General features: G+C 47.8%; 4 protein-coding genes across 4 annotated transcripts; 3 read left to right on the top strand and 1 right to left on the bottom strand.

Annotated features, from left to right (window-relative positions):
* Positions 1-374: 374 nt before the first annotated feature.
* On the top strand, positions 375-1079 carry N7479_008502 (M24 family metallopeptidase; the record flags this gene model as incomplete). Its single annotated transcript, XM_057256196.1, has 1 exon — positions 375-1079. The coding sequence occupies one exon, from the start codon at positions 375-377 to the stop codon at positions 1077-1079; it is 705 nt and encodes a 234-aa protein (XP_057110058.1).
* Positions 1080-1290: 211 nt separating this feature from the next.
* On the bottom strand, positions 1291-3599 carry dus3 (tRNA dihydrouridine synthase DUS3; the record flags this gene model as incomplete). Its single annotated transcript, XM_057256197.1, has 4 exons — positions 1291-1372; positions 1443-1972; positions 2029-3343; positions 3397-3599. The coding sequence occupies 4 exons, from the start codon at positions 3597-3599 to the stop codon at positions 1291-1293; spliced, it is 2130 nt and encodes a 709-aa protein (XP_057110059.1).
* Positions 3600-6139: 2540 nt separating this feature from the next.
* Positions 6140-7721, top strand: N7479_008504 (senescence-associated domain-containing protein; the record flags this gene model as incomplete). The annotated part of the gene is made up of 3 exons (XM_057256198.1): positions 6140-6776; positions 6836-6984; positions 7047-7721. 3 exons carry the CDS (start codon positions 6140-6142, stop codon positions 7719-7721), a joined length of 1461 nt encoding a protein of 486 aa, XP_057110060.1.
* A 3123-nt stretch (positions 7722-10844) lies between these two features.
* Positions 10845-14078, top strand: N7479_008505 (putative serine/threonine protein kinase (Kin4); the record flags this gene model as incomplete). The annotated part of the gene is made up of 3 exons (XM_057256199.1): positions 10845-12125; positions 12187-12481; positions 12535-14078. The coding sequence occupies 3 exons, from the start codon at positions 10845-10847 to the stop codon at positions 14076-14078; spliced, it is 3120 nt and encodes a 1039-aa protein (XP_057110061.1).
* Positions 14079-14225: the final 147 nt, after the last annotated feature.

A 14225-nucleotide genomic window follows, 5' to 3' on the forward strand; every position in this document is an offset into this window, starting at 1 on the left:
AGTTTAAATATATATTCAATAATATCCTTGCCACGTATAACTGAAATCTAGTATATGTCATCACGGGATCTACATTGTGACTGATACTGGTTAAGGCTCAAAATCCAATTAGATCAACATAATTCACTGAAATATTTCTCCGCATAGTTCCCGGCGTATAACAGAGCAATATCCAATTATGTACATCGTATTCGGTGAGTCACCGGGAAAGGATTCCCTTCAAGTGGGGAAGTTTCGGCTATTGGAGTAGCTTGGAGAGCTGTCAACAAGTCGAGAAAGAAGTCTAGCAATATATATAGTTACACAGATATCACTCAATCACCCACCCACCATTACCACATTGACTCTTTTTTTTCACATTCCCCTTCAAAACCATGGCGCACGACAATCTGAGCACCGAAGAGATCGAAAGAGCATCCCAGCTTCTAAGTGCACAAGATAAGGCCGTTGCTCTCTTCGAGGAGATCGAACGCGATTTGATCCGACCAGGAATCACCGAAAAGACCCTCAACGCAGATATCTATCAACTAGGACTCGATCGTTATGGCATCAAAACCCACTGGCACAAACGAGTCATCCGCAGTGGACCAAACACCTTGAGCCCGTTCAACGATAACCCTCCAGATCGTGTCATAAAATCTGATGATATCCTAGTTGTTGACCTCGGGCCGGTCTTTGAAGCCTGGGAAGCCGACTTTGGGCGCACTTTCGTCCTAGGAAATGATCCAAATAAGCTGAAACTGCGGGACGCCCTTGAGCCTATCTGGAACACAGTCAAGGCAAAATATCGTGAGAACCCAGATATGTCGGGCGACGAGCTATACAACATCTCTTGCCAGGTCGCGAAACAAGAGGGCTGGGATTTCGGTGCGGATATTGCCGGCCACCTCGTGGGGTCGTTCCCCCATGAACGCATTCCGCGAGATAAAATCTCCCTCTATATCACCAAGGGAAATAATGAGTCAATGGGGTTGTCGGGCCGTGATGGGTTCAAGCGTCATTGGATTTTGGAAATTCATCTTCATGATCGGGCACACGGCTTTGGTGGTTTCTACGAGCAACTCTTGACGGTCGACTAGGCGGTCTGGTGTGTTTCTACGCAATTCATATTACTTACCACAGTAGATGGTGACCACATACGATTTGATGCCGTGGAAATAGCTTATGAAAATCTTCTTCTCACGCATGAAAGAATTGAGCGCCTTGCTAAAAATATGCAGAGACATTGCACTTGTAATGATTCTATGTACAATTTTAAGATATGCAATTTTATATACAGGCCGTTTTTTTTTAGCCCTCGGCCTCGTATGAGTTCGACTTGTGCTTGGGCTCGAATTTGAAGGTATCGGGTGCAGGACCCAGGAAAATTTCACTGTAGTATCAAGAGATGGTTAGTCAATGAGTAAAAAAAAGAATCCAGTCTCAGGTGAAAGAAAACTTACGTGATCTTGATCCAGTCTTTGTAGTTGCCACTACCCATCAGCGTCTCCAACTCATTCCGGCCACGCCAAGCAGGAGGTCTGTCCTGGATGTTGGGAGGAAGGTACTCCAACAGTCCGATGGGGACATAGCGATAGGTAAAACTCAGCCATTCTAGCAGGAAGCGACGGGTTGTTCCAACACCATGCTCATCAGAGCCCCAGGCCTGGAGACCATACTTGACAAATTTCTCGATGTATGATAGACGCTCAGTCGCGGATTTATCCAAATACTGGCCTGTCTGGATTTCCTCAAAGATCCATGGCTTGATCAAAGCTCCACGAGCCACCATGACAGAGTCCACTCCAGCATTATTGACATGGTCATCGTAGTCGGTATGTGAGTAGCAGTCGCCGTTTCCGATAAAATACGTCTTACCACCGTTGGGCATGTGGCGGGCATCCGGTTCACGGATAGTGTCGCTAAGAGCATCCTGTTTCTTGTTCAGGCGCTTAATGAGGGCTGCACAGTCTGAGATGTATCCCCAGTCTGCCTGTCGGGTGTAGCGCTGCTGTCTACTACGTCCGTGCAGGGTAATGGCGGCGGCACCGGGGGGCCGAGATCCAGAACACTAGACTCGTATCCACCGAGAACCATACGCTCAACAAGCTTCTGAGCGGTAGGCTGGTTGTCCTTGGTCCCCATGCGGATCTTGACGGTAATCGGAATCTCCTGGGAGACAGTGTTCATGCCGCGAATCATCTTTTCCAATTTAGAGTGATGGTCAAGAAGAGCTGAGCCAGCTCCATCGCGGAATACAAGTTCAATGGGACAGCCACAGTTCAAGTCAATAACGCGCAGGTTGGGTGTAAACTTTGACAACACTTCAGTGGCCTTGAGAGCTTGCCATGGCTTGTTAGCAGCAATTTGTGCACCGAACTTGAAGTCCTTGGAGTTATCATAGCCCTGAACAATATTCTCGCCCGGGATGACGGTTGGTGGTGCCATTTCCGATTCGTGTGCCTTCAACAAGGTCCATTCGGACTTTGAACCTTGGATCAAAGGCATACTCATAGCCATCTCTGAGTATGTGAACTGTGCGCCTAAATCTCCACAGAGTCTTCGGAATGGCATGTTGCCTTGGGTCGTGAGAGGTGCGAGAACGGGTGTCTCCGGTCCAAAGTAAATGCGGCGCTTCTCTGACGGCATGAAGGGAGGCTCGAGAAACTGAGCACGATTCTCCTGTATGTCGATTTTCGCTTGTTCGTTCGGTTCAACAAGCTCACCCTTCTCGCGGACGGTGGATCGCTGATGGATCGCTTTCTCCAATTCCGCGGACACTTCAGTGGCCCATTTGGTGTAAGCATCTGCCCGAGGGGTGTCTTCACGCCTTCTCATAAGACTGATTTTGTCTTCGTTGGAAATGATGTTGACAATTCCGTCGGGTGTCGCGTGGGCCACACGAGGTCGAGCTTTCTCCATACGTTCTGCGTTCTCCAGCAAGATCAATTCCTTCTTGCCGTCTTCATTTTCTCTCTCCGTTGAGTGCGAACCAACCATGCGACACTTCCAGCCGGAATAGCATTTGCCCAGCGCTTCATAGGAGGGGCACATGTTACCCAGAGTTGTAAGATCCTCGCGCTTATGATCCTTCAGATAAACACGCAGATCATGCTCAAATCGACATGTCTCGCCATACTGGCACTCTTCGGCGGCAAACTCATTGGCAAACATTCTTGTGCTACAAAGGCCCTTCGAATCGTTGGATGTACCATAACTGCGATTGGTGTTCTGGCCCTTCTTCTTCTTCTTTCCTTTGTCCTTCTTGCCACCATCACGATCATCATGGGGAGCGGCCTCGGCGGCATCGTCAGGGCTAGTCTCATCTGCGGGGCGAGGCTTCGGTGTGATTTGGATGCGATATCTGAATGGCGAAAGTTAGTATATTGCCAGCATTGAGAAGCAAGCTAGACATACTCTGCTTTGATGGGCGCAATTCCTCTATCGCGCATATCTACCTGAGCGGGTTTGGAAGGTTCATCCAACCGTGCTTTCTTGGATGGAGGCTCGTCCGCGCCTGCGGCGCCAGAGTCATTTGTGGCATCGCGCTTCGGGACCTCCATGTCAGGCACAGCAACGCTGACCTCCGAAGCTTGGACCTTTGTAGTTTCTGGCTCCATTATATTTCAGTGGGACGAGCGATCTATTCGCTAAACTTCGCAATCGCTGTTGATGAGGAGCGTTTGGTCAAAATTTCATATCCAGGCGATATGTTTGCACTGTTTGAATTCGATTCAATTGGCTCGGTATGTTTGCGGGCCCTTTTCCTATAATGAGTAAGTGCAAACTCAACAGAAATCAGACCGAGGGGACCTCTCAGTAGTACCCGTTGGTCAATGCTCAGTGTGTTTCTCCTTGTTTATGTTACATAGCCAGCGTCTGGTTTTGAAAAGTATGGTATCTTTAATTAGGTCATCCCGTTTTGGTATGAAATATGTGTATATACATAGGGTGCATTCCAACAAGGGATATTATATATCCCTACATACCAGAAATATACTAGTTTACTACTAATAACCAACTATATATATCAATATATATATCTGTATACTACACGTTATACAACCAACCTACTATTGTTTCAACTTATTTTACTATTATAGTAGCGTACCAATCTACTTAATAGTATACCGCGATTACTAGACCAGAGAGCTTATAGCCTCTAATCTATGTAGTTTATATCTTGAACCAGATATACCCGCGGTGGTTGATAAAGAAATGTTCAATGAGACCGGGTAGTTCGAGTTCGGCCTAGGAGTGCTACGCGCAGTACCAAAGGTAAGCAGTCTATAAAAGAGAATGTTAGCTTTTATCTCAAATTGAGCTCAATTCCACTGTTTCCTAAAACTTTCTATCTGATTTTTTATGGACTAATACTAATATGAAATATGAAGTGAGCACTTTATATTGATAAAGATAAAGTAGTATGTGGTGTATATATACTCCGTACAGTCAGTGGACATATATGTTTTTAACACACCTACTGCCCCATATAGCTCACCGCCAGTATAAGAATATACCGCCTACCTAAAAGGTATACGAAAATTATATATACGACACTATGTACAAAGGGTATTTTGTTGGCTACTGCGCGGCAGACATATGTTAAATTAGAGTGGGACATCAAGAGTATCTCTCTGAGATAATGCGGCACTCGATAGAAGCTGTTATTGAAAGCCAGGGGTTATATACAGTATAAAGGTTTTTGACTGGCAATATATTATATAAGCAAGGTGGTGTGGGGCCGTGTGTTAAAAACTTATGTCCAGTCACTGTACAGTTATGTAAAAAAGGAGTAAGATACTGGTATTGGGAGAAGGTGGAGGAGTTGTAAGGTAATGAAAGGAATAAGGCATACATGATTTTTTTTGGGAATTGATATGACCACCCCCCCTTTGGCTCACACCACCCCCCTGCCTGAAATTTCAGTACCGCCTTCCCAATTCGGTACCGCCTTTGCCTCGCTGCATGGATCTGCCAATCGCTCTCCACACCGCCTTCTAGTTTTCTACACCGCCTTCCTGGTAAACTCCTATACAGTAGTAGACAGTAGGTACCTGCAATTTGTATATAAACCCTATACAAATTCAAGTCACTTTTTGTCACATAAATCAGATCCAACAATCAAATTGATACTTCCATTCTGGTTTGTACCCAATGGAGCTGCTATGTACCAATGAAGAACGTGGCTGTGGTCGAGGACGCGGTCGGGGAAGGGGGAAAACGCGCGCGGGGAGGTGCCTGAGAGAGAGGATAATCGATTCGTATAGTAGATCAATGCACAAATGAATGAACTGTACAATTTTTTCTGATTAAAATAGAGGGTTTTTTACTATGTAAACCAGAATTACTATGGTGGTGGCAGAATATATGGCAGTATAAAATGAAGCAGCAGAAACTACGGCAGAATTACTAATCGCACCCGAACTAGAAGGCGGTGACTGAAATTTCAGGCAGGGGGGTGGTGTGAGCCAAAGGGGGGGTGGTCATATCAATTCCCTTTTTTTTTGGGTGCCTTAAGCCCCACATACTACTGAGAGGTCAGTAGTACTGCGTCCTTGACAACTCCTATGTCACCCAGGAGGGCAAGATATGGCGCCTTCGGGGGGATCTTGAACACATCGTAGGAAGACGGAATTTCTAGGTGTAAATCCAATAATATCTGGAACGTGGACATCTGGACTGTACTTTGCAGGTACAACGAAGGCAAGTTTTGCTTTTGGATGTTATGGATATTTAGGGGCAATACTAGCCAATCAGACGCACAGCTTCAGACAGCTTTATACTGTGGCTAGGTATATGTGGCTGTGTTGATATAATGTGGCGTAACACAGCCTCCTTTGGTCCACAGACGGGTGGATGGACGACCCCGGGAGGTCCACGGGTCATCCCTCAGTTTATCTAAGCGCTCGGGCATAATCTCACAAGGAGCCCCTCCTTAACTGAAACCTGAAAATAGATTTAACTCCTCCTATTTCAACAATCCTCATTTTCCCTTGTTGTTCTTTTGAGATGATCCTGAGCCTCTTTCTACCAACCTAGTACTACCAACCATTGTTACAGAATCCTGTGGACGACGTCATAACCGTGTTATCAGCACCTTAAATTGCGGGCAGCCTTGAAAAGACACAGGCCTCTAATTGTGACGGCAACCAAAATAATGGCGAGCGCAGCACACGATCCCCGACTGCTCTACAGTGTCAATAATATTCGTGCTTTCCATATCCAAGATGGCGTAGAGCAAGAACTCACGCCGTCCGGCCCTCAAACCCTATCACTGCTAATGGTCCCCACCAACACAGCCACTGCTGGCCCTGGGACAGATTGGCCCCAAGATTCACTGGAAGAGGATTTCTATCTTCACCTATATCTCCCACCTGAGCTCGATATTGCGATACCAGCGACCACACAGATCTTTCACCAACCTCCCGACAGTTATCTGATTCCCCGCTGGGACATGGGTCCTGATGCTGGCGCTTTCATTCGCATCCAGTTCCCTGGCATTGGCACGGACCCCGGCAATGTGTCTCAGGACGATATTGATACCTTTGAATCCATCCTTGCGCAGTGCACTGCATTCCTCGAGTGCACTCCGCACCCAAAGGCTCAGGACTATACTACCTATAACCCGGCTGACTACGCACCCGGCGAGGGGTATGTTGGAACTCCAGATGCAAAGAAAGCAGACGCGCATGGAAGAATTGTCCTCGTGGATGAAGAAAATGGCAGTGTGGTTGGAGAGCTAGGAGATGGCTACAATGTAGTTGAGGATGCCGACGTGAAGCCTGGGTCTAAGAGTGAGTGTATTGAATTGTGACCAGCCTCAATCAGCAATTGACTAATATATCGCAAACAGGACCTGTAGGAATTGAACTCCCTACAGAAGGTGGAGGCAACCAAGTCAACGTTAGCAATGTCTCCGAAGAATACCTGGCAATGGCCCGGCATCCGGCGTATAAGAACTCGACACTCGTCCAGAGTTCAGCTACAGCATCTCGCCTGATCGTGACTGGGTCAAGTTACCTGGCAAATGCTATCGCGAGCGGGGCAGAGAGTTTCAAAAAAAGACGCAGCCGAATGTCAAGCCTCTGAAATTCTCAGACGCCACACACGCGCGCATCCGCAAGGTCGGCACTCTATCTCACGGAGCAGCAAATATTTCTTCTCGTACAGTCGGACAAGTCGGGAAAGTTGCACAGAATCTAGGTGCGACATTGGCGCGCAAACAGGAGAATAAAGGCATCGACAGGCGCAACCCACCACCGGAATACAAGCCCGGTGTGCTGAATAAATCGATGATCGCATTCTCAACCCTGGCCGACGGCATCGAGCAGAGCGCCCGGAACATGCTCTTCTCCGGTGCCAGCGCCGCCACCTCTATGATCGACCACCGCTACGGCAATGAGGCTGGCTCCGTCGCAACCAACTTGACGGGTGGAATCACGAATGTTGGATTGGTATACATCGACGCCACTGGTGTCAGTCGCCGTGCGCTTTTGAAATCTGTCGCTAAAGGGATGGTTGTTGGAAAAATGCGCGATGGCCAACAGGTCGTCGTCGGCGGTGGTGATGGCGGCCAGGTTCCAGCTGACGCTGCGCAGGCTGCTTCGGGCCCTTCTGGCTTGAGCGCCAGGGACCCTGTTGTGCGACGTGCGTCACCTAATCCCACACCGCCTCCTGCATATGGTGCATCAGGGACAATGTCCCTCAACGGGACGTCAAAGTCTAGGGGTAAGCGGTAAAAAGTTGGGGGCTGGCGCGCATAGCAATTACGCTTGGGAGGAATGAAATCTCGTATACGGATATTTTTTTTACGTTGGTTCTTTTTTTTTTTTTGTGACTTTGGTATGATGGCATGATTTCCCTTTTTTTTTTACAAGCTTTTTGATCGAGTCTTATGTCTATTTTACCTTTTCGATATGTAGATTGACCTCGCATATCTAAAATAAAGTTCCGACCGTATATTATGCACAAATATCCCATGGATGTCAATATCTTTTAGTTTGCGATTCTTCAATAACCCTTGGACATAATTTGGGGTCTGGCTAAGGTGTTACAGCGCCGCAATAGGGAAGAGTACGGAGTACAGCAGACCGTCCTTTTTTCCTTTTTCTTTTTTAGCGACAATTTGATTTGTATACGGAGTAGAGTCAGCAGGTAAAAGTTAAAGAGGTAACGGTGGTTGGGTGTGATGTAGGCAAATGCGATGATAGCCACTGGATCAAGTTGCTCATATGCGTTGCCACTGGACGATCGATCCAATATCGATTGGATGATAGTATTTTGTATACAACGTTATATGTCGTAGAGGCGAAAACTGCCAACGCATCGCTTGACAGTTGTCGATGGCCCACCTTGCCCCCTTGCCCAATGAGGGTTATCGATAATGGAATGATAATCTCAAAAGGCTTGACACTGTGATCCGGGTGTTGTCAAAAAAAAAAAGTGAGAAAATCATAGAAGATTTAGTTTAGTGTCAATTATTACATGCAGACACATATTATCATATGTACTCCGTACTCCGTACATAGTATTTATATTGGAATAAGAGACAGACTGTGGGTAAAATGTGGATATAGAGCATGAATGATAGAGTAAGGTTTAGTTTTGCAGGTTGGACTATCCAAGAACCGCATTACTATAAACAAGAGTAGTGCTCAGGCGGTCTCCTTGACAACATAGGTATATATCTGGGATGTTGTATATAAAGAACACTTGTAGTTTTGAATGTTCTTTTCAGATATATATATATTCAGGTTGTAAAAAGGTTGTAGTTGAACCTTGGAGACTCCCGTTCAACAAGATTAAATCGGAATCTAACCATGGTTAGGAACATGATTCCAGGGTTCGGGTAAGTCTTTTTGGAGGTTCTAGCCCCCCAATATATTGTACTTTGTACTCCGGAGCTTCAATCGATTTCAAGTATACTCCGTAAGCAAGTAGCTTCAAAGAGTTAAAGCCCGAAGTAAAAACAAGTACATTGGCGCTAATTGTCAGCTCAATCAAGCTAGGGGAAACTACTGCACACCATTCACGGGCTAATCTCTGGACCTTTGTGAATCTCACTGGATCTCAAAATCCATAAAATTTCACAATTTGAAATCAAGTTGATTGAATTATATGAAATACTCCTAAGGTCAGAAAAAAAAAGCAACCTTGGAAGATCTGAGCTTTTTTGCCCACGGGTTCTGGGAGGTTAATAATGACGATCGTCTTGAGGTGTCCACACTATGAGTATTTGAAACAGCCGGTGCACAACCCCCTATTTGTTTTTTTTTTCTTCTTTCCTTTTCTTTCTTTTCTTGAAACTGGGCTTTTGGTGCCTGAGTGCTATTAATATTTGATTATTTCCGTTAAAATCCACAGACGCTTGTGTACTCCCGTAGCGGAGTACGGAGTACTCCGTATAGGAGTACACCTCTCTCCCTTCTTTAGCACATGCGAGGATCCCTCGGGACTCGAGCCCATTTCAGCACAGGAGAACAGGTTGGTTAACAAACTGCAAGGGATTTGCGATCAATATATGGACAATTAATATTGAATCCACTCTTCATACGCGCACACTAAGCTATTTTGTTATCGTCATGGATATATCATACCTCCAAAGCCCTTAGCTCTTTCCATGGAGTATTATATACATATATAATAGGTTCTTGGAAAAATTCACAGCATTACTCTGTACTTCGGACTTTGTAGACATATATTTTCTAAATCTTATATCAAAAAGTTGTAAACAACATATGTAGATATCTAGTATAATGTAAATAGAACATGTATAGTGGTCATATCAGCCATACCCTCATCCAAGGCTCAAGAGCCAGAGACCCGCCCCCAGACTAAGAGAACCTCGTATCTCACCTCCTCTTTTTTTTCCCCCTTCACCTTCTCTTTCTCTCTACACGGGCTTTTTTCTTTTTTTCATTTCCTTTTTGGTCTCTTTTCGTTTCTTTGATTCGGTTCTTTGGGGGGAGTATCTTCTTCCCCCTTTTTCGACCTCGAATCCTTGACCGGTGCTTCCCGTCTTTTCCCTCCCCTCGCGCCCCCTGTCCGCCCCTCAGTAACCTATCTTCGACAATGTTCAACAGTCATCGCAATTGAATCAGAGTACTGTTGATCAGGTTCGCACTCGCGCCTGAGACATTTGTTACCGCGTTTGCTTGATATCTTGGGCAACGTGCGACTCCAAACCCCAACTCGTGGGTCTAAACAGAGGGGGAACTCTGGAGTACTGCAGCGCAGGTATCCTTAGCTTTCCTTTCGTTTTTCGAGAAACTTGTTGTTTTTTGACGCGTCTTTACACCCGAAGAAGGTCGCGACCTGGTGTTCTCGGTGATATTCAACCCCCATCCGACGGTCTTTTGCGCGATTGGTCGTAAGCTAGTTCCCCCCCATTCTTCCGATCGATTTCCTACTGTCAGTTGCCCCCCCATTCTTGGGTTTAAAAAAAAGGGCACATTTTTTTGGCGATTATCGATAAGAACCTGGGGAAATTTTCAGCTGACAGATATCTCAATGTCTACAGATTGCGCTTTGAATAGTCATCGGGCGAGTGCGACCGGTCGCCCCCGACATTTGCCAAACAAATCACCCCGGGAGGAGATTGTGCTCCCTCGCGCCAATTGTACCAATTGCAATTGATACCAGGAACTTGTCAACGAGTGGCCGCAGAAACTGCCTTGGACCGTCACACAGCAAGTCTCTTGAGGCTTTGCGCATTTACTAGACGAAGGTAAGCTATCGGCCGCAATGCAAATAGCCTCACAGCGCGTACCTGTCTTCTGCCAAATCATTCCATTTGGCGAATAGCTTGCTAATTCCCATCAGCCGTTTTTGAGGCCGGTCCCGAACAGCTTTTTTTTCCGGCTATGAGCACTTCTCGTCAGCAAGCCGTGCCACTCCCCGCTCATGCCCCAGCAGTATCGACCAGCATATCATCTCCCGCCCAGAAGAATGCGCGCACAGCCTATCCCGACATGTTAGGTTCACCACCAGTTCCTCCCCCGAGGACCTCTTCCACAAATCACAGTCGTCGCAGTCCAAATGGAACATCTACAGAGAAGACGAGTAGCTCCCGGCAAGGCAAGAGCAAGTCTGATCGAAAAGAAGGTCGTGATCGCACGCGCGACGACCGAAATGGCAGGTCACGGAGGCAGCCAGAGGAGACCTCTGGTGAAGCACAGCAGTCAAGGACGGCGCCGCCAATCACAAATTTCACCGACTCAGAAATCGACAGTGTCCCTGGCCAGGGCAACTTCTTGCAGGAACCAAGTACGGAAGTTAATTCTGTGACAGCCAATGACCCTCTTATGGACCAAGAGAGAGAACAGGTGCAACCAGCTGGCACAGAAAATGCCTCCTCATCTGGATTTGGTGCACCTAGCAACGATGGTGTGGAGGAGGCTCGTGGTCCTCGAAGTCGACACGATTACAATAATGGAAACGTTATCAAGCGCAAGGAAACCACCTTTGGCTCGTATATCCTCGGGCAAACCCTCGGCGAGGGTGAGTTTGGAAAGGTTAAGCTGGGATGGAAGCGCGATGGCAGTATCCAAGTAGCAATCAAGCTCATCCGGAGGGACACATTGGGGACTAACCCCAGCCGACTACCGAAAATCTACCGTGAAATTGCCATTCTACGTGAGCTGGCGCACCCCAACATTGTGCGCCTCCATGAAATGGTGGAAACTGACCGCCACATTGGTATCATCATGGAGTACGCATCAGGAGGTGAACTATTCGATTACATCTTAAATAATCGGTATCTCAAGGATAATTCTGCACGCCGACTGTTTGCTCAACTGGTTTCCGGAGTTGGTTATTTGCACAAGAAGGGCATTGTGCACCGTGATCTCAAACTGGAGAACTTGCTACTCGATCGGAATCGCAACATTATCATTACTGACTTCGGATTCGCCAATACATTTGACCCGGTGGATCCCCTAGACGAGGAAACCGAGTACAATTTGACCAACAAAGAATACGTGAAACGGAAGCGACTAGACAAGATTGGTTCGAACGGGCTAAGGCGAGGTGATCTTATGCAGACCAGCTGTGGTAGTCCCTGTTATGCAGCCCCTGAGCTTGTCGTGAGCGATTCCTTGTACACAGGCCGGAAGGTGGATGTGTGGAGCTGTGGAGTGATCTTGGTATGTTCTACCTACAGTCATGAGAATCGACCCCTCAACTTAACTTGTTCATGATATCTAGTATGCCATGCTGGCCGGATACCTACCCTTCGACGACGACCCAGCGAACCCAGATGGCGACAATATCAATCTTCTTTACAAATATATTGTCACCACTCCTCTCACATTCCCGGAATACGTCACACCACATGCACGCGATCTATTAAGACGGATACTGGTCCCCGATCCCCGGAAACGTGCAGACCTGTTCGAGGTTGCCCGTCACAGCTGGCTCAGCGAGTTCTCGAATATTGTGTCTCATATCACAAGCAGCACGACAAACGTTGTGGACATTGCGAACACAACGATACCGTCTGGTAAGGACTTTCTACAAGTGGTCCAGCTTCAAGTTACTCACTCATATGCACAGAAAATCAAAAAGAAGCGCCGCCTCTCGTCCGCAGTGCCTCAGTGCGCGAACCACCGAAGACACATCAGAACAATCCGCCGGCTGTTGGTGGTTTGAACCATCATGCCGGTGATGTTTCTCAAGACCCACCGTCCGAAAAGTCTAGGACCCCCCGCGATGCCAAACGGAGGACGGTACAAGTCGAATATGTTGCTCCTCAGTCACAAACGACCCGAGGAGAACCTCCCGCGGAAGCATCTGCACCACGCAGCCGAGTCACGGCCCCATCCGAGGCCCAGACTGTGGCTACAGTGCAACAGCAGACAGAACCTGCACACCAGCCTACAGATGCACCGGCACTCAACCTCAACAAGCCACTTCCAGGACACTTCCCACGCTCGACTTCGGACAACGCAGCACTTACTGGGTCGCAGATGGCTGCTATGCCTCAAGGGCCTCGACCGGCCACTGGCGGATCTATGAACTCCTTTGGGAACACTGGTCGTTTGCCTTCTCGCGGCTCCTATGGACAACCGGTGGCTCCCACTGTTACCGCAACTAACACAGAAGGCCGCTTAGCACAGCCCAAGAGCAGGCAATTTGCTCTTGCACAGGATCCTGCGCAGACATCGAGCACATCTATCAGTCGCCCAAGCACCCAGAATCAGCAATTGCCTCCAACCTTCAACACGACTCCTCGACAAGAGCCGCCAAAGGGTCACAAGAGGTCCAATACTGTTTCCAGTCTAGGCGAGAAGCTTTTCGGTCGTTCTGGTTCAATATTGGGTGGCCGTACGCAATCTAATGCTACTCGTACAAAACAGGACAAGCGCTACCCCCCTGTTAGCATGAAGGAGCCTCTACCGAGAGAAAACTCCAGAATGTCCGTGGATTCCCGCCGCTCGATGCAATACCCCCATAACCGCAAGACAAGCGAGTCTGGCGCGGAAAGCCGTCCTCGTCGATTTTCATTACTCCCTCAATCCTTCTCATTCCGAGGTTTCTCTAATACCCGGGCTCAGACCCCCGAAGAAACCTCGCAGATCCCTCATCCTGTTGAGTCCCGTGGCTCGCAACGCCCCGCCACGGGCCTTTCAGGTCCGGCGCAGGGTCGTTCTCGGGCGACAAGCTATGGCACGCAAGATGCCATGGGGATAGTTAACGAGGGACCTGGCGAGGATGTTCATACTGAACCTGAGCCGCTTAGCTACGAAGCCCAAATTGATCGACAGTTTGCAGACCTGGGATCTCAATTTGATCACCAGAGTGGTTCCTTTGGAGTCCCCTCGGCTGAGCAAGTATACCAAAACTCTGCAGGCTACACGTCTAAGCCAAATTACTACGATGATTATAACGGTCCTTATGACAGCGTGCCCAGGCAGTCGATGCAGGTTGGCCGACCAGGACGTGGGCCAGGCGTTTTGCAGAAAAGCCACCGCAAATTTGCCGATGCCTATGAATATGAGCGCGATGGGTCTCACCACTCCGGCAGCTCTGGGGCAGCACGCAAAGTCATGGACTTCTTCCGGAGACGAGCCAAGTCCCGCGCTGGTGATGACCGTTGATTTGCGGCTTTGATCAATACATAAAAAAGCAATATTCCATCTCAAAACAGACTGACCAGTGAGATTGGATCGATGAAGCACTCATGCGGTTTGAGCTTTGATCTTGGAAGCAGATTCAAATCCTACCATTCTGATGCTTTTGAGTTG

Source organism: Penicillium vulpinum, assembly GCF_028829585.1.
Source record: "Penicillium vulpinum strain IBT 29486 chromosome Unknown utg000003l_segment0_segment0, whole genome shotgun sequence".
NCBI lineage: Eukaryota > Fungi > Ascomycota > Eurotiomycetes > Eurotiales > Aspergillaceae > Penicillium > Penicillium vulpinum.